At 41.2% G+C, this 20,718-nt stretch overlaps 1 protein-coding gene and 1 pseudogene across 3 annotated transcripts in view; one reads left to right on the top strand and one right to left on the bottom strand.

Annotated features, from left to right (window-relative positions):
• Positions 1–13: 13 nt before the first annotated feature.
• LOC135542129 (MARVEL domain-containing protein 3-like) lies at positions 14–8,668 on the bottom strand (annotated as a pseudogene).
• Positions 8,669–9,195: 527 nt separating this feature from the next.
• The window catches only part of LOC135548902 (ubiquitin carboxyl-terminal hydrolase 10-like), a 37,697-nt gene continuing 26,174 nt past the window's right edge, over positions 9,196–20,718 (top strand). For 2 of the 3 annotated variants that reach the window (XM_064978987.1, XM_064978980.1), the window contains exon 1: positions 9,196–9,315. In XM_064978987.1, coding sequence (XP_064835059.1) covers positions 9,211–9,315 — 105 coding nt within the window. In that variant the 5' untranslated portion in view covers positions 9,196–9,210. Of the gene's footprint in view, positions 9,316–10,892; positions 11,183–20,718 lie in introns of those variants that run through there. The other variant, XM_064978996.1, reaches the window with a different exon arrangement.

Raw genomic sequence — 20,718 nt, 5'->3', positions numbered from 1 at the left:
GTAAAGAATGTTTGACACTGTAGATGTCTCACATCTGTAACATTTAGTAAAACAAGTGTGCGTGTTTTTAAAGTTTATAAAACTTAGAACAAAAGTCAAATGTACAAAATTGCTCTTTTTACAGTTAATCTTTTTTTTAAATCAATCACAGTCCATAAAAAATGTGCTAATATTTATAGCTGTTTGACTGAATTTGATCTCAACCCTACATTTGTATCCTTTATATTCACAGTGGGGGGTGAGCAAACCTGTTATAAGTTACCATCTTCCATTGCTCTCGGTCTCTTCATCTCACGCACTGCCCTGAAAGCACGGATGGCCAAGACCATTCCGAAGATGAAATCAGTGACTCCAAGCACCCCGAAGAGGCCTCCAGCGATGTCTGCTCCATTGAGTGCACATGCAAAGCCCTGATGCCCTTTGCTCTTGTAGAGCACTTCCTTCTCCGTACAGATGGGCTTGTTGTAGGTCTCCTGCAGCTTGATGAAGTAAAGGCCAGGGCAGGGATGTAGCCCAGGCCGATCAGGAGGTTCACCAGGGCCTCACCCAGCAGCATAGGGCTCTAGCTGTAAGGGACTCTCAGGACCCCCAAACCTAGAGTGATGCAGGTATAACCATCAGAGCCCCTCCACAGGCCATGCTGAAGATGTATGGCCTGTTTCTTGACCCTGTCTGTGTAGGCACCGGTGAAAGCCTGTCCTCCAGAGTAGTACTGGTAGAGACCCCCGAGGCTGACCAGGTCCCGGTAACCCCCGGAGTTACTGTAGGACACTCCTGAGCAGATGACTATCAGCAGGTTTACAAAGACCTCAATTATCTGGCATAGACCTGAATAGAACAGATAAAAAATAGCTAAATTCATTACTTATCATCCAGTAAGAGTCTCGGGGAGAAAGCGAGCTGAGTTGAAGGTCAAGTTATACATTTCACAAGAGAGGGAGGATTATGCCACAATGCAGCTAAATTGAGGTTGATCTGAGTTCAACCAACACTGCCTAATGGAGTGATGGCTAATTTCAGTGGAAATTCCACCTCAGAGGGAGATATACAGTATGCCATAGTGTGAATTAAACATACATCAAGGATGAACAACCAATTTGGAGAAAGAAACCAAATACAAAAACTCAATGTTAATACAGATATAACTCAAAACCAATCCCCTCATAAATACCCTGTACCCTCCGAGAGGGTGGTCATGTGGTTGGTTAGGTCATTCGTAACCTACCCAACTACATTCCTACTACAGGGGTGTAATCATTAGTCCAAAACGTTTTGCAACGACAATCGTTTACGCCCAACGAAAACGAAAGTTTCTTTTGGACAAATTCAGGTAGGTCCCTCCCCAGTTGGTTCTGTTTGGTTCCTAGTGAATAAATCCCAGGACCAATCAAACAAAACAACGCCTACTACACCATACCAGCGAGATTCACCCACAAACAATTCTACCACTACAACAATTCAGGTGTAAGTTGTTGCTGTTTATTCTTTAATTTAAATATGACTTGCCTCTGGCTGTTAAGGCATATCTGAGATTGTACAGAGCATGATAGTATTTCCCCACAGAGGGAGACGTGGAGGCTTCTGTATACCTGCAAAGAAAAAAATCAGAAGTTGACGTCTGCCAAATCTGACATTGAAACTACACCACATAAACCCACCACATAACATCCCTCCATGGCAGAGAGCAGGTTTTGTATTCCAGGGGTTCATATTTACTTTGGGCACCCCAAGAATCAATGTGCCATTCAAACACTAGCAGACAGACATTACAAGGAGTCAATCCCAAACTAGTGTCATGTCTTTGGATATATTGGATTAAGTGATATGACATGCTATTCAATAAAATAATTTCTCAGTAATTAATATTACTTGATTGAGCTAATCATGTAAATGTAATTAACAAGTCGGGGAACCACAAAATAATATTTATAGAGCTGTTATCTTCCGAATAAACTCTTAAAAACCTAGTAATATTTTACATCAATAGCAGTCAATATTAATCGTCACCTTAATTCAGTCTCATCTGAAAGTTGTAAATTCTTGGTTATCTGCATGAACCCTGGCTAACAAGTTGAATCAGCAATACTAAATTGGGTTTAATTATTTATTTACTAAGTACCTAACACATTACACATACACACAATTAATCATAACTTGATTACAACTTACGTCATAAAACATCCCTAGCGGGCAGAACAGATATGACAGCTGGTTACACAAAAGAAAAGGGGCTGGGTTTGAGTGAAAGAGTGGGAAGACTGAAGAACAAAGGGCAAAGCTGTGCTATCGTAAATGCAATATCTTAGGCATTCTAAATTACCACCCAATTGGAAAAGGAAAATGCAATAAATATTTACTCTGAGCTGCACTTCGGTAGGTTGGTGGTAGATGGAAGGCCGTGTTGCCAAACCGAGTCCTTTGAAGAATGTCTCTGGTGGTCAATTGGATACGTTGTAGTAAGGTCATTGTGTGGTAGATGGGATACTCTATCTGTTCCTTCCGAACCTGCGTTTGCAGTTGCTAACTCAACGGCTCGGAGGTAACATTTCTGTAGTGAATAAGAGTTCAAAGTTTATACCATTCGCAACCAAAGCTCACGCTGATGTTGGCTTCATTCTGTAGTTATTATCTGAACCATTCTGACATCGGACCGACGTCCTCACATCCTCGGAACAGGAGGTTATAATGTTGTCAAGGATTTATATAGGAAGGGAGAGGGGGCGTGTTTAAAAAGTTTTATAGCCCATGTCCCTTCACAGGGGTGGGCCACTGATTGAGCAGAGCCCTACCTTTATGAAAACCCAAATCTCACATTTTAGAAGCTAAAATCACATTTCATCCCATCACGAATAATTTCATATTCAGACATTTAAATTCAACAACAATTCCATGTGAATCCGATAACTCTGATGTGTAGACTTTCCACTGTAGAGTGTCATCTTATCATTGATGAGAATGTCTGTCTCAGATGACAACCAAACTGACATCATATTCATTAAGTACCACCTCATATGTTCAATTGTTCGGATTACCAGAATATAGTTCCTTTCCCCCCACCTTCTGATGTTCCCAGAATCTCCATGTTAACCAAGGGTTTTGCAAATGTAACATCAGTAGGGTAGAGAGAGGAAAAAGGGGGGGAGAGGTATTTATCACTGTCATAAACCTACCCCTAGATCAACTTCATGACACCAGTGAAACCGGAGCCTTCTCAGGCTGTACAGTATATGCGGGCAATTAGACTGTAACAGAATGATGCAGACATAGATTTTTCACTTTAAAATGTATGCCTAACAAAAACCAGTGATTGGAAAGTCAAACGCTGCAGGGTTTCTCAAGCTCAAAAGTTTCCCATGTGTATCAATAATGATCCACCACCCAAAGGACATCCAGCCAATTTGACACAACTGTGGGAAGCATTGGAGTCAACATAGGCCAGCCTCCCTGTGGAATGCTTGAGACACCTTCTAGAATCCATGCCCTGATGAATTGAGGGGGTGCAACTCAAATATTAGGAAGGTGTTCCTATTGTTTTGTACACTGTGTAAATTTCCACACTGAGGTTGGAATAATACTGTGAAATTATGATAAAATGTCCTTTAAATGTGCTCAACTATGGGGCAAAACTGACAAGGTTGGCTTAGATTGTTGACAACATGTAAACTATATTTCTTCTCCAAATGTTTATTGAAAACAAATACGTTTTCACAATGAGTACTTGTCTCACACATTATTACATTTGTTGGTTAGCTAGCAAGCAAATTTGACCATATTAGCATAGACATAAAATCTGTCAAAACACCTTAAAGACATGGTATCAATAACAAGATACAATGAGCTGAAACAAGCCACTGACGATTCCCCACAAAGCAGCTTCTTGTCATTGTTGCCAGCTATCTGACCATTCAGAGTCATAACATGCGGCTACACTGATGCGTGTGTATAATTTCCGTAATGTTGTCAGCAAACCTGTTTACAGTATAACAGCTAGCTGTCAGTTTTCCCCTCTTTGCTAATCTATTTTCATTTGAATTGAAAACAATCACAGTAACGTACTAAATTGTTACCCAAAAATTTGATATTGAGATAAAAATGGCTGCGTTGGACAAAAACAAATTTACTTGAAGAACAGTGCAGAGGAGTTATGAGTTTGAGTTATGAGTTTGAGTTATTTTTACAGGGGCAGTGCACATTAATCAACGTTTCAGTAAAAGTGCCGGTTTTAGCCAGCCGGCTAATTTTCAACCGCAGTCCCTGGGCAGGTTATTAAAAACAATTACAATATAAACAATAGCAACATAGAACAAGCAAGACATAGCAACATAAGACAAGCAAGACGTAGCATACAGACAGAACAAAAAGCAGCAAGACAAAATTCATAAAAGCAACAAAGTGTTTCCACACCTCACAAGCTACAGACAACAGACAACATGGAAAGCGGCAACACACAGCTAGGGACCATGTTCACAAATCTGATTGACCTTTAGCCAAGTCTTCAAGCATTTTGTGAAAGTGTGATATGTGGTGCAGTTATGTGTGTCTGATGGCAGTGTATTCCAGACATTGGAAGCTCTCACAGAGAATGCTGTTTTACTAAAGTTGCTTTTCCTTAGGGGAACTATACAGTCACCTCTCATGGCAGACCTTGTGGATCTGCTGCCATATGTCTGGGTTTTCTGTTTAACAAAAATATTGAGTGGAGGGGGAGCCAGGCCATTAAGGATCTTGAATACAAGACATGCATCGGTGTATTGCACAAGATTTTCCCAACTCAAGAGCTCATGCTTTCTAAGGATGTGACAATGATGATGGCTATTGGGCTTCCTATCAAGCACTTTGAGAGCCTGTTTGTAGACAGACTGAATAGGTTTTAATGTTGTACAGCAAGCTTGGGCCCAACTAGTCAAGCAGTATGTTAAGTGGGGGAGTATCATAGAGTTGAAGTACAGTTTTGCTACCTCTGTAGTCAAACAATTTCGTATAAATCGGAAATTAGCTAGGTTGAATTTAGTTATTTGAATTACCTTTTTCACATGCTTTTTAAAAGAGAGGTTGGAATCAAGTATGATGCCAAGGTACTTAAAATCGGATACCACCTGGAGCTTCTCCCCTGACACATAGACATCTGGCTCAGTAGCATCTGTTGCCCTCTTTGTGAAGAACATGCAAACAGTTTCTTTCACATTGAGATGCAAACACGAGTCACTAAGCCACTTTGTAACCTGGACCATTACAGTAGTGAGTTCTTGTGCAGCTTGTTGTTTGCTCTTTGCATGCACATATATCACTGTATCATCTGCATACATTTGAACTTCAGACCCACTACAGACAGAAGGCAGATCATTAATGTACAGGCTGAACAGGAGGGGCCCCAGTATTGACCCTTGGGGCACGACCACATCATAGCTACGAGTGGGCGACAGCTCATTGCTCACTCTGACACACTGAGTTCTGCCTTCAAGGTATGATTTCATCCATCTCAAGGCATCAGGGGAAAAGTTGAACTTGGACAATTTTGTGATGAGAATCTCATGGTAAACAGTATCAAAAGCCTTCCTTAGGTCCAGAAACACAGCCCCAACAGCACCCCCTTTGTCCATCTTGGACTTCACATTTTCCAGAAGAAAGCAGTTGGCCGTTTCTGTGGAGTGTTTCGCTCTGAAGCCAAACTGCATGGAGTGTAATGTGAAGGGGCTGTTGTTGAGGTGGGCAATCAGTTGTTCTGCTACACACTTTTCAACAACCTTTGACACCACAGGTAGTATACTAATGGGCCTGTAGTTACTCACGTCAGCAGGGTCGCCTGATTTAAAGATGGCCGTTATTATGGCCGACTTCCATACCCTTGGAAACACACCGAGACCAATAGATGTGTTGGTGACCTTAGTAATGGGGCCAATGAGTGACTCTTTGTAGTTTTTAAGAAAGGTAGTCCATCCCAAACACATCTTTGGCTTTAGAGTTCTTTAGTGAGCTAATCACCGTGTTCACCTTTGACTCAGAAACCTCCCTTAGGTTGAGTGTCATTCACTAGCACTGAGCCCAAGAAACCAGTGGAGGGGTTCTGTGTCAGTACCCTGACAGAGTCAATAAAGTAGGAATTGAAGGCTATTGCTATTTCGACTGCATCCTGTGTTAGATTGTTATTCACCATGATTTCTAGTCTTTTTGCAGTGTTACTATGGTCTTTCACTGTTAACTTTTTTAGATTCTCCCATATCAATTTAGAATTAACCTTTGCTTCACCAATTATGTTAATAAAAAAGTTTGCCTTGGCCTGTCTGATTTCTTTCATCATCTTCTTTCTCAACATGGTAAACCTACGTCTGTCATGCTCTAATTTAGATTTTAGGGCTATTTTTAGAGCATAATCTCGTTCTTTCATCAATTTCCAGATTTCTCCATTGAGCCAAGGAAGAGTGCTCTTTTGGCCAGGTTTGGATTTGATTTTCTTTAGAAAGCCATTTATTGTAGTCTGGATTGTGGATAGAAAAACCTGACTATCAGCTTCCACGTCTGTATAGGACAAGAGATCATTCCAGTTTATACCCTTAATTGCTTTTTCAAAATAGTTTAATTCACTCTTAGGTATTCTGAGTTGATCCGGCTTTCTAACAGTAGAGAGGTTAAACCTGCTCTTAGACAGCTTTCTGGCTATAAGGGTCAGATTAAGATCAGACAGCCCAGTAACCATATTGAATGTTTTAGTCACTCTCTCTGGTTTATTACTGAACACCAAATCAATCTGTGTTTTAGAGCAACAAGTCACCCTGGTTGGCCCTTTATTAACTAGCTGTGTAAGGTCAAAGGTATTAGTGATCCGTTTGAGGGTTTTCCTACAACACTTGTCTTCATAATTAATGTTAAAATCTCCCATTAAGATGACCTCTTTCCCAAAATCACATTCCCTAAGCATGGTATTAAACTGATCAAAAAACACACTTTTGGTGGAAGGTGGCCTATACATTCCAATGAGGGTAAAAGACATTTGGGGAAACAGTGTAACGTTCAGGCCGATACATTCTAGTTCATTATCACATGACCACTCAATTTGTTTACATCGGATATGTTCTTTAATGTAAATCATCACACCCCCTCTTCTTCCTTCAATCCTGTCTCTCCTGAAAACATTGTAGCCAGGCACAATCAAAGCAGCATATGGAGACATGTCTCTGAGAGGCAGAGAAAGTCAAGGTTGGAGTCTGTGAGTAGATGTTGAATTTGATCACTTTTTGGAATGACACTACGAATGTTCAAGTGCCCCCCTAGTAGTCCCTTGGGCTTAGCTCGTGGGTCCCACATGACTCGAGAGTGATTGACACATTGAAAAGAGTTAAATTTTCTGTGTTTTCTGACGGCTGGGTTTAGGCCGTTTTGATTAGAGGCAGTTCGGTAGCGCAATTAACAATCCCTCCCGCCTGCACTGGATGCGGGGAACTAATTAAAATAGTTTGCGTACCAGAAGCAGAGTCAGGGATCGCATATAGCGACTCTGGTATGTTTGAAGAGTCCAAATCTATCCTGGAGTCGAGAGAAACCATAGGACCATAGCACTCACCCACCTCCACAGCGGCGACGACCAGTGGACGAGGTGATATTGGGCCCAGGATTGAGTTGTACATCCCCGGAGAGCAGGAGGGTAGTGAACAGGTAGTTTAACAGTTTCCGATAAATGTTGGACTTGTGTTTGTTACGCCTAAGCGGTTCAGTAGAATAAGGAGCGAGATAGACTTCGCCATTATTCAGAACATTATGGTATGCTGTGTACTGTCCGCTCCCGTGGAACGGTGAACCAATGTGTTTGGTGTTGATATTCTCCGGTAGTAGACTGATTGTGTCATCCCAGCAAGGACGCACTGAGATTATCAGTAGAGCAGCTACATAACTGACAATCATGGCAGAGTACTGGAGATAAAACACATAATTGCGCTTTAACTCTTTGCATGAGTTACTTAGCTGGGATCGGCGTACACCTGATGGTTTAGATAAAATTACAGCATTCGAATGAGAAGCGGCACCTGCCGCATCATCCTGTCTTCCGTCCGCCATTTTTTTTTTTCACCATTGTTTTTCTTTGTCCTTGGTTAGGTGGTGGTTCTGGTGGTGGACTACAGATGCAAAGTTTGGTAACAGAATGACAGCACAAACTGTAAATGTTTTTAAAAAATTTCTTAAGGTGGAAATTAAGTAGTCCTTGTGCATAGAGTTGTACAGTATGGTTTTATGATTTTACAATGATTGGTTTTTGTTTTGCATATATTCTAAAGTGAAAAATCTGAGTTTCTTCATCATTCTGTTACTGTGGAATTGCCCATGCCCAGGATGGTAACAATGGAAGCAACTTTGTGACAGTCAGATGGTCTCTTACGCTCTCTGTTGTCCTTGACTACCGCCTCTGTGGTCAGGTGGTGGGTCCTTGTGAGAGCAGGGTGTCATATCCCGCTGTCGGTCAGAGTAGTCCTTCTCTCTGTCCCTCCTGTCATCTCCAGAGCCCTTCTCATCCCTGTATCTCTCATCCATTTTGTCTGTCTTCTGCCGCTCTCTCTCTTTGCCTTTCCCGGTCTCTCTCTTCATGTGAGGAGCTTCCTCTGTCATGGGTGCAGTCCCTCTCCCTGCTGTTGTGCATCTCGTCATACTCATCCCTCCCAGGTATCTGCTCCTCTGGCATTGTCTGGTCTCTTGGCCACTTCTCTGAAAAATTATTAGAATGAACATTGCCATGACCCATTGAATATTAGTGTAAAGGTGTCATACAGATATCTCAGGGAGATCAGATGACAATCCCAATCTATTTTGTTTGTGCATGTAGCCCTACTAATCATTGGTGGCAATGCTTGTTGGCACTAGTGACAGTTACCATGTGGCATTCCTCCGATTCAAAAATGACTACTGAGTAAAGATGGGGGCAATCTAACAGCAGCAGTAAGGGGTATCTCTCCTTAAGGAGCCCTGGGGCAGGGATGAAACCCAAATTATACAATATAGTCTGACTGTGACCCACGTCCTGGGCGGTTCTTACCTTACCAGGCAAAAACTGCTCAGGAGAAACCCGCCAAAAACCCACCCCTTCTTTCAATTGGCTCCTGGATGCTTATCTTCTTATTGTCTCGTGGCTATTTCGTCATTCTACGGGGCGCAGCACCGCCTGGCGACACTGTGATACAGCTGCCCAGTGGGAAGCATTTCCCATGACTCACTGCGACCCATAGAATGAGGAAGCAGCCTGGAGCCAATGGGAAGAGATGCATCCAAGAGCCAAATGAAAGCGGGGCAGGTTTTGGGGGTGTTTTCCCTGGATGTTTCCAACCTGGTCAGGTAAGAACCGCCCAGGATGCGGATCACTGTCAGACCCAACTCTAATGATACTGTGATGATTCTGCACATAACTGAATACACATTGAAAAACGGATAATGGTTTAAAACGTGAAACAAAAATGCTGACACTGACTCGCAACCTGGTCTCCGAGCATTTCGTATTATTCTGTACGTAAATCCGAGGTGCTCCATTTAGTATGACGTTTGTTATGGTTACATAAAAACAGATGGTTACGTATGGCAAAACCGAAAGTATGATGTGAGCGTCTAGCAACCCAAAGGTCATAACATATCATACGAAATGGACATCCACAAATTAATACCATACGAAACATAACATACGAACTGGTGTGTCTCGGATTTACATACAGAATAATACGAAATGCTCTGAGACCAGGTTGTGACTCGAGGGCAGTAGGCACGAGGCAATAATGTGTGTTAGTATATTTGATGAAGATAACAAAAATACATGCATTTTCATGTTACCTGTGACGAATGATAAGGCTCACAGGTATGCTGTTGGTTGAAGCGAACCAAACATTGAGATGACGAATTGATGAATGAAGAATTAACAATACCTCTTAATTCTGGTTCTTATCTGGATTAATTTGTGCGAATGATTGTATTCTTTACATCTTCTACTTTTCCTGTATCTTGGCACTTCTTTTATTTCCAAGCTCCTCCCTCTCACCTGTACGCCCTATAGAACTCCACCCCTACTACCAAAACAGCATTTCGAGGGCATGGGACAAAGGGGAGTGTAGTGTCGGTGGAGGAAGTGGCCATGTTGCTGGGGATCAGACATGTCCTGTGCAAGTGAGACAGGTTGACTGTTCCGGGAGCGCAGCAAGTGTCTTATACTGATGCGGTGATGAAAGTAGAGGATAGGATGGTGGGCAGATGGTGAGGGAGCCTGAGAGTATTTATTTTTTATTTAATAACTAGGCAAGTCAGTTAAGAACAAATTATTATTTACAATGACGGCCTACCCCAGCCAACGCTGGGACAATTGTGCGTCACAACTGGGACTCCCAATCACGGCCGGATGTGTTGTAGCCTGGATTTGAACCAGGTACTGCTGCAATGACGCAGTATCTTAGATCACCTTCCCCACCTGGGAGCCATCCCTGTGAGTAGTAGGGATTCAAACAGTTTATGCTTTAGTAAGGTTGGCTTCTCTGCGTTTATTGTTATGGTCATAACAGCCACACAGATGGAAAGTAAATCACAGAAGATTGAATTTGTAGTAGCTGCAGCAGAGAAGTTTGTGTGTTCGATTTTATTGCAGAATAAAGACAAGTGGTTTTAAGAGAAAGGGTTCCAGGTTCCCAGGCCAATGGCTCGGTTGGTGCCAAAGTAGTGGGAAGGGGTGTTTCCTTTTTCCTTTGTAATCCCCCCCCCATTTCACCCTTTTTTTAAACAAATGTGCATGGATGGATTGTTGAAATAGCAGTAAATCTTAGTTATAACAACACAATCGGTCTGTTCTAAATAATACATAGCTGACAGCTCTTTTAGCTCCTACTCAAGCTGTCAAACGTTCACTACTATATCCTCCTACCCGGACGTAAACGCACGCGTTCCCAGAGCACACTAGCCATCCGCGGCGCGCGCAGGTCAGAAGCAAGGAGGCGAGACAGAAATGGCGGCGACGGCGGGGGAAGCAGCGTGATATGATGGAGCAATAAAACAACCTAAAAATACAAATGTCAGTCCATTGTCGAGAAAATGAAAAAGATGTCGAATTAGGCCGTATTTTGTAATAATTATTACAAAAAAACTAACACCTTCCCCGGAGAACGTCCATCTTCTGATTGGAAAAGAGAATCTCACAGGGAGCATGGCTTCTCAGAGGAACGTTAACCAGGTAACGTTAGAACTCTTCACGCCGCTGATACGTCTAGGATTTTTAAATGTTTCACATTGTGACATAAGATTAATGTAAAAGTAGTCTTAAATAATGTTACATTTGTAGATGTTTCTTGGCCGAATACAGTGGTAACTCGTGTCATTGAAAAGTGTGATGAAATTGCTTGCTAATGCTGCCCTAAATAGCCTATTTCCCCATTGAAACACCAGCATGGTACAGGCCCGAGGAGCCTCCATTCAAATTGGTCAACAGTACTCGAAGTAGGGTTAGTTGGAAATCTAAAAATTGGCAAAAATCGCGTGTGCACGTTGTGTTGAGAAAATGCCACATTCAAGAGACTCCCAACAAGTGTAATTTTCCTTTGACAATTTGTAGTTGTTAAATTGCTGCGTGTATGTGCATGGCCCACCTGCTCTGGTTGATGCGACAGGCCTGTTTTGATTTTCATAACTGTTTGTTAGCTAGCTAAGCATTTAGATATGAGTGAATTGTAAAAGTGCCGACGAGTTATAAGCAAGGTATTAATCAAATTGTATATGATCAAACGTAAACTTTAATTGAGTTGTATGGCCAGCTAGCTACCTAGCTTAATATAGCTAGCTGGATAACTAGCCAGAGTTCGTGCGGACGCAGGTGGTGTGGCTAATGACTTAGCTACTAGCTACAGTGGGCCTGATCAGAGGCGGGTTAGGTATATTTCCGAATCTGAACCATTCATGATTCTGCAAACGGTTCGGAACTTGTGCATTGTGCACTCCGTTTTTGATGTCCACTTTAGAGCACGTAGCTAGTTGTGCTTTCAAGGGAAGCTGACTCATGTGGACAGACTTCCATGATCTGTAATGACTTGTCACGGCCTTAAGTCTAAGCTAGCTATCTATCCTACATTGAAAGGAAGCTAGCTATATCTTCTGTTCAGGTATAATAACATTAGTCAACTAGCTAGATATGGCTGTATACATCCATGTAGCTAGCTTGCCTGCTGGGGACCAGACTGGTGAATTTCAAAATCCACCAACCTATGGAACAGCTTTTTTAAATTCAGGAAATGGTCATCTAATTACAAACTGGAAGGTCCAATAAAATTACATTTGAACCTACTCTACCAGTTGTCTGCGTGGGCAAGAATGAGACTATAATATATCCATAATAAATTATTATTAAACCGACTTTTCAAAGTGCAGGTAGTGTTAGATTTCTCACATGAAGCATGAACACATTGCATATACATGCACGCGACGCATGTATACTTGCCAAGCTCTTGCTCTTGTTTACATGGTCTTGCGCCTGTTTCAGGGGATAGAAATCTGAACACACCACCAGCACCTCATTCTTTAAACTAATTGACCGATGTCGGTTCAATTTATTTTAAATCAAATTTGAGTTTTTTTCTTAGCTCAATGCTTAGTTTCTGTAGAGACATCAGTTCAAGTCTGAACTGTGCGACATAGTAGGGAGTTGTAGTTTTCAACAGGCTGATATTCTACATACTTTGGCGCTGAAAACGTGCTGATTGACTACAATGAGAATCTATTGCGTGCCAGCCTACTTTTCCAGTCAGTTTGGAACACTGAGCTATATTAAAAGATCACTGAGCTATAATAAAAACGATGTGGAGCAGACACAGAAAGCGTTTTTTTCAAGGGGTGTCTACCTGAAAATACATGATCTAAGTGATAGGCAGCAGATCTAGATATGAGATTTATGACTTGGATTGAGTATTTTATTGAATACATTTTTATTTATTTTACCTTTTTAACATGGCAAGTCATTTAAGAACAGTTTTGGCAATGACGGCCTAGGAACAGTGGGTTAACTGCCTGTTCAGGGGCAGAACAACAGATTTGTACCTTGTCAGCTCGGGGGTTTGAACTTGCAACCTTCCCGTTTTGATAAGTAGTAATGGACAGTCACTTCCATTAATTGTTTATTTTGTTCTGTCACAGCATTCGAACTGCAAAATTCAAAGTGCATTTTATGTCCCAAAGAATTATCGAAGATCGTGTTTTTTAATAATCAAAACTGACCTCCACACTAATCGCGCAGCACTACTAGCTAGCTATGTTATAAATATAATAGCAAGCTAAGTTTCTCTTTGAGCTAATATTCTATCATAACTATTATAACTTTCTGTTGCTAATGTCTGCTTGCTAACTAGTGTTGGCTAGCAGCTTGTTAGTTTGCAACAGGGGTTCTCAAAGTGGGGTCCGCTAAGATATTAGCTTTCAATTTGCAACAACAAACATCTCTGCCACATGACAAAATATGTTGATTGCTGGAAATGAGCTTAAACTGACAAATTCTCTTCAATGCCGAGAAACGAGCCTTTAAAAATCTTCCTTCATAGGGCCCAAGACTTGTTTCATCTGACCATGCAATACCGAAGTCTTAAACTCCTTGTAAGCTATTTTTATCAAATTCTAGTTGTTTTGATTGAGGGAGTACCACATTAATTTACTATCACAAAATGGGGCCCCGCCTACAAAAAGTTTTAGAACCCCTGGTTTACAATACAAGGAATGGCAGATGTTTCAAATTTGAGGGTATAATATACAGTGCCTTCAGAAAGTATTTATACCCCTTGACTTGTTCCGCATTTTGTTGTGTTACAGCCTGAATATACAATGTATTGAGATTTCACTGGCCTACACACAATACCCCATAATGTCAAAGTGGAACTATGTTTTTACATTCATTAAATGAAAAGCTGAAATGTCTTGAGTCAAGTATGGTGAAGTTATTATTACACTTTGGCTGTTTTATCAATACACCCCGTCACTGCAAAGATACAGCCGTCCTAACTAGAGGTAGACCGATTAATCAGAATGGCCAATTAATTAGGGCCGATTTCAAGGGGGCGCTATAGCCACCTGCCTCACGAGATGCCTGCCTGTTACGTGAATGCAGTAAGAAGCCAAGGTAAGTTGCTAGCTAGCGTTAAACTTATCTTGTGAAAAACAATCAATTATAATCACAAGTTAACTACACATGGTTGATGATCTTGCTAGTTTCTCTAGCGTGTCCTGCGTTGCATATAATCGATGCGGTGCGCATTCGCGAAAAATGACTGTCGTTGCTCCAACGCGTACCTAACCATAAACATCAATGTCTTTCTTAAAAACCTGTTACGGATGCGATACCTGTACAGGCATCAAAATCAGCAAAATTCCAGAGCGCCAACTAATAGTACTCCATACAACTCAAACTTTCATTAAAACACACATGCAATGTACTGAATTAAAGCTGCACTCGTTGTGAATCTAGACACCAAGTCAGATTTGTAAAATGCTTTTCGGCGAAAGCATGATAAGCTATTATCTGATAGCATGCACCCCCCAAAATACCAGGACATCACCTAAACAACAGATTTTGCGGTAGCCGGCGCTACACAAAACGCAGAAATAAAATATAAAACATTCATTACCTTTGACGAGCTTCTCTGTTGGCACTCCTATATGTCCCATAAACATCACAATTGGGTCTTTTTTCCGATTAAATCCGTCATTGTATACCCAAAATGTCATTTCATGAAGGCTGGTCTGATCCAGGAAAATTCCCATTTACAAGACGCAACGTCACGTTTAAAAATTACAAAAGTTGCCTATACACTTTTACAAATCACTTCAAACTACTTTTCTAAACCAACTTTAGGTATTAATAAACGTTAATAATCTATCAAATTGATCACGGGGCGATGTGTATTCGATAGCAGAAAGTCTTAATCATCCTCCATGTTTACACTTTCAAAACATCATGCAGTGCGGCTCAAGACAGGACTTGCCAAAACGTCATCCAACCAAGGATAAAGGACGAATAAAATGCCAGTACAGGCGCCATCGTGTGGAAGCTGTAGGCATTGTAATGGGATCCTCGTTTTTTTTCTGTCGTCTTAAACAATGCATTGACTGGCGGATGAATTTTTTGTGTTTTTGGTGAACAGTTTTCCCTGGGATTTTTACTCCTAAACACGTTCTGTTATAGCCACACACGATTTAACCAGTTTTAGTGACTTCAGAGTGTTTTCTATACACACATACTTATCATATGCATATACTATATTCCTGGCATGAGTAGCAGGATGTTGAAATGTTGCGCGCATTTTTACAAAAAGCTGCGGAAATTCGCATCATCCTTAGGAGGTTAAAATCAATGCACAAGTATATATTTTTAAACCTGCATATTTAGTTAATATTGCCTGCTAACATTTATTTTAAACCTGCATATTTAGTTAATATTGCCTGCTAACATTCATTTATTTTAACTAGGGAAAAGGTTTCACTTCCCTTGCAACAGAGTCAGGGTATATGCAGCAGTTTGGGCTGCCTGGCTCGTTGCGAACTGTGTGAAGACTATTTCTTCCTAACAAAGACAGCCAACTTCACCAAATGGGGGATGATTTAACAAAAGCGCTTTTGCGAAAAAAGCACAATCGTTGCACGACTGTACCTAACAATAAACCACAATGCCTTAAAATCAATACACAGAGGTATATATTTTTAAACCTGCATATTTAGCTAAAAAAAAATCCAGGTTTGCATGCAATATTAACCAGGTGAAATTGTCACTTGCCTTCATTGCACGCAGAGTCAGGGTATATGCAACAGTTTGGGCCGCCTGACTTGTTGCGAACTAATTTGCCAGAATTTTACGTAATTATGACAACATTGAAGGTTGTACAATGTAACAGCAATATTTATACTTATGAATGCCACCTGTTAGATAAAATATGGAACGGTTCCGTATTTCACTGAAATAATAAACGTTTTGTTTTCGAAATGATAGTTTCCGGATTCGATCATATTAATTACCAGTGGCTAGTATTTGTGTGTTATTATGTTATAATGAAGTCTATGATTTGATGTAGCAGTCTGACTGAGCGGTGGTAGGCAGCAACAGGCTCGTATGCATTCATTCAAACAGCACTTTCGTTCGTTTTGCCAGCAGCTCTTTGCTGTGCTTCAAGCATTGAGCAGTTTATGACTTCAAGCCTATTAACACCCGAGATTAGGCTGGTGGAACCGATATGAAATGGCTAGCTAGTTAGCGGGGTGCGCACTAATAGTGTTTCAAACTTCACTCGCTCTGAGACTTGGGAGTAGTTGTTCCCCTTGCTCTGCAATGGCCGCGGCTTTTGTGGAGCGATATGCTACGAGGGTGGCTGTTGTCGATGTGTTCCTAGTTCGAGCCCAGGTAGGGGCGAGAAGAGGGTCGGAAGCTATACTGTTACACTGGCAATACTAAACTGCCTATAAGAACATCCAATAGTCACGGTATATGAACTACAAATGGTATAGAGAGAAATAGTCCTATAAATTCTATATTAACTACAACCTAAAACCTCTTACCTTGGAATATTGAAGTCTCATGTTAAAAGGAACCACCAGCTACCATATGTTCTGAGCAAGGAATTGAACGTTGTTTTTTTTTTTTACATGGCACATATTGCACTTTTAATATTCTTCTCAAACTTTGTTTTTGCATTATTTAAACCAAATTGAACATGTTTCATTATTTATTTGAGGCTAAATTGATTTTGATGTATTATGTTAAGTTAAAATAAATGTTCATTCAGTATTGTTGTAATTTTCATTATTACAAATACATTTTAAAAATCGTCCGACACAATCCAGGTGTGGAAAGCGTTTACACTTACCCAGAAAGGCTTGCAGCTGTAATTGCTGCCAAAGGTGATTCTAACACAAGAGTCTTTGACCCTGTTCCTGGAGAGCTAACTTCCAGTAAGTTTTCGCTCCAAGCCCAGTTGAAACTAACTTGATTAATCTTATCAGCCAGATAATTATTAGAATCAGGAGTGCTAGATTAGGGTTGGAGTGAGTTTACAGGACGGTAGCTTTCCAGGAACAGGGTTGGAGAACACTGTCTTAACATGCATTGACTTAGGGTGTTGAATACTTATCTAATCACTGTTTTATAAATGTTCACATTTTTCTTCCACTTTGACAGAGTATTTTGTGTCGATCATTTACATCAATTTTAATCCCGTTTTTGTAACACAACAAAACGAGGATAAAGTCAAGGGGTGTGAATACTAGCTAACTAGTTCGGCCAACAAGAAATTAACTTTTAGTAATCTTTCAGTGTCCATGTTTTTTAATTTTACCCCGTTTTCTCCCCAATTTCGTGTTATCCAATTGTTTAGTAGCTACTATCTTGTCTCATCGCTACAACTCCCGTATGGGCTCGGGAGAGACGAAGGTTGAAAGTCATGCGTCAATGTCCATGTTTGTCCAACTACTAAGTGTTTTTAATCCTACCCAACTATTTTCAACAATTATGGTTTATAGCGATGGCCAAGCTTCATAACTAGCTTACTACCTAGCTAGTATGCTTGCCCATCAACAGACAATTACATCAATACAGAGTCGACCTAAGCTAGATATCAAATTCCCATTGTGCCATAGTGTCCACCCAACCAGGGCTGGTGAACGTAAGATAGTTGGCTGGCTAGGGGTTGAAGATTAGGTGAATGTGTGAAACTGTATATCTCACTGAAGGCCTAAATAGTAAACCATTGATCTAAGGGAGGTTTTTGTTGAGTCATTCTGAGAGGGTTGTTTTTGCACCTGAGGTCATGTGTCCACTGCCCTACCATTTTATATTCTTAATATAAGGCTCCAGTATCAGGGATTGAGCGAGGTGGCATTGAATGCACATAAGGGAGACACTCATTTTATGATTCACTATAAAATGTCTCGGGACATAGAAGATAATTGATTGAATGACAATGCCCATTGCAGAGAATTGAATACCTGCGATGTATGGGTTGTGCACAAGGAGCAGCAGAAGCCACATCTTTGCTTTATGACTCAGGGTTGCTAGATTGAACCAAAGGGCAGAGGAATGGTAGCTGTTGGACACCGTTCCACACCACAGCAGTGGGTTGTCTGAGAGTTGCATACCGAAGTATCATCACATTTTCTAAGTTAGTAAATGAGTGCTAGGAATCTTCAGCTGAGTAAATGCTTCCACGTATTGTGGACGTCAAGCATAAAATGGTTCATGGGCCTGTATAGTTTCTACCTAAGTATATTGTACTGTGTATTTGCCCATATTTTAGTTGTTCAACAGTTTTGTCAGTTGGTGAACAGCATGGATATGGGAATGGTGGATTGTCTTAATGTCACCTGACAAATGTGCGGGTAAGGAGTGGGTAGTTGTGGGTAAACCTAGACCTAATTACAGGTTTGTAACTGAAAAAGATGGCAACCTCTTATCACAGTGAAGATCTGATGTGTTAAAGTAAAAATACATCTAAAAAAACAACGGGAAGGTTTATGGTTAATTTCCAAGCACGATCTGATATGTTTGTGATGGCCTTCATTTTTTCGAATGGTGGGCTCCTGATTCAACATTATGGAAATGGATCATGAGGCTCAGTTGCCTGGCTAGTTAGGTATTTTCCTGAACAGCAGGGTGGAGCAGTGTTTAGAGAGCAGAGCTGCCTCCCATTAGTCTTACCCTTGAAAGGTCCTGCAACAAACACCATGGCCTCAGAGAATCCAATCAGCTGCTGGTAGTGTTTGAGTGACATCGCCCTGTATTAAAGTGTCTTACATGAATAAATTATATTGTTCTTCTCTGTCATGTCTCTGCTCAGTGTTAATGTTTTCTCCTCACTTCTTGGGCATCACTCACTGTGCTAGCTCATCATACTTAACTTTTCTTCATAAGAATGTAATACGCAAGCCCCGACATGCATCATCGGTTTATTCAAAACGTGTTTGACCTTATTTGTAGTGTTGCATATTCATGCTATGCCAAGTTTGCTAACTCTTTGCATTCCAATTTGTGAGGCCTTGCAGAGTCAGGCTGGCTGAGTCCCAGTCCAATAGGGAACACTGGGTAGTAGTGATGAGGGCGTCCCAGTCCTTGTAGGTATAGGGGGTTGTGGATTGTTATTCGATGCCTCAGGTGGGAGTTGGTAATGTCTGGTAACTTGAAATTCCAGTGGAACATCTTGTTTTTTATTTTACTAGGCAAGTCAGTAAAGAACAAATTCCTATTTTCAATGACTGCCTAGGAACAGTGGGTTAACTGCCTGTTCAGGGGCAGAATGACAGATTTGTACCTTGTCAGCTCGGGGATTCGAACTTGCAACCTTTCGGTTACTAGTCCAACACTCACCACTAGGCTACCTTGCCGCCCCAATTTGACTGGCTCTTGTTTGACATATGTTCTAATACACCCCCACTCCTCTAAGCCATCCACTTCCTTAAAGCTGTCTTCCTCATAAAGCAAACTTTAGATGTGTTTTTGTTTAATTGTTAAGCAGAAGCCTCATTGAATGCTATCTGCAATATATGATTATCATTCTACTCTATTGACGTAAAGTATACAAACATTAGAAGTGAGCATGTGTTCAGTTTACCTGGTTTAGCTCCTTTTATCAGCGACAATGTCATCGTGCTTTATATTTCATATGGATCCCACCTTAGAATGTAAGCCCCGCTCGATCCCTGATCTGTAACCACATTCATTAAGTGTGTGTGTGCACGCCGTCTCACTGGAGCATGTTGAAGTTATACAGATGGCCATTTTGTGGTAATCCAAACGAACAGTGAGGAAAGCTTAGTGTGGTACGTGTGGCACGCCTGTAGAAAGAGGCAAAGGGAATTCTTTCTGTTGTGATTGTATTAGCTGTCCTGAGGCCGTTGGATTATAGCTGGCTGTTTGTCGCTTGTAGTGCCATTTCAGCAATGTTGGGCCCTCATTTGCAAAGAGTTACATATGCTTGAACTGCACTTTCTTTTCTCTGTGCCTCCCCTTTCATGTCCCACAGTTAAATGTGCTGTGAGGATTCTGTATGGTTAGCAAGCTTGTTTCAACGTTTTTCATTACTGCTCCATATCATTGGACACCTTCCCCTCATCATGCACCACCAACACTTGTTTTGTTTAGAAATCATTTTTTATTTGTTGCCTAATGAAAGACTTCAAAAATGTATTTTCAGGCTGTAATATTATGCAGATATGTTTTTGGCCCCTGCTATTCTGTAATTGAACCAAACCAAGAAATGTCGCCAGGCTATTGAAGGACCAATTCACCCCACTATGCAGGGCTGTCGGTGTGCAGCAAGAGACCTTCAGTTACGCAGTGCGACTGGGATTAAGATGACCTGCCTTCCCCATGCTGGCTATAATTATCTTTACAAAGTAGTGTATGGCTGTGGCCAGCAGGTGGCTGGCAAGAGTACTATCCCACGGTTAGTGTCTGGTCTGGACGGGGATTGCCCTGTCAGGTTTGTACCGACATTTTAACGCCTTCCCTAAAGATTCCTGTTTAGATGAACACACATTGTTTGGCCGTGGTCCAGTTGGGTTACAAACTGATTGATGATGGTAGAAGGGTTTGGTGTGTGTGTGTGTGTGAGAGATTTGGAGATTCCTATATTTATGAGTATTTGAAACCTCAGATGTGGGTCATTGAAAATTGCATGGTTCTGCAAACAATAAGAATGACCACCCCACTTCCAATTATTATTATGGGGAATTTGGTTGTGTGTAGTGTGGAAA

The sequence above is a fragment of the Oncorhynchus masou genome, chromosome 1 (genome assembly GCF_036934945.1).
Source record: "Oncorhynchus masou masou isolate Uvic2021 chromosome 1, UVic_Omas_1.1, whole genome shotgun sequence".
Lineage (NCBI taxonomy): Eukaryota > Metazoa > Chordata > Actinopteri > Salmoniformes > Salmonidae > Oncorhynchus > Oncorhynchus masou.
The sequence above is the reverse complement of the archived record's forward strand: the minus strand, read 5'-3'. Positions and strand labels throughout refer to the sequence as shown.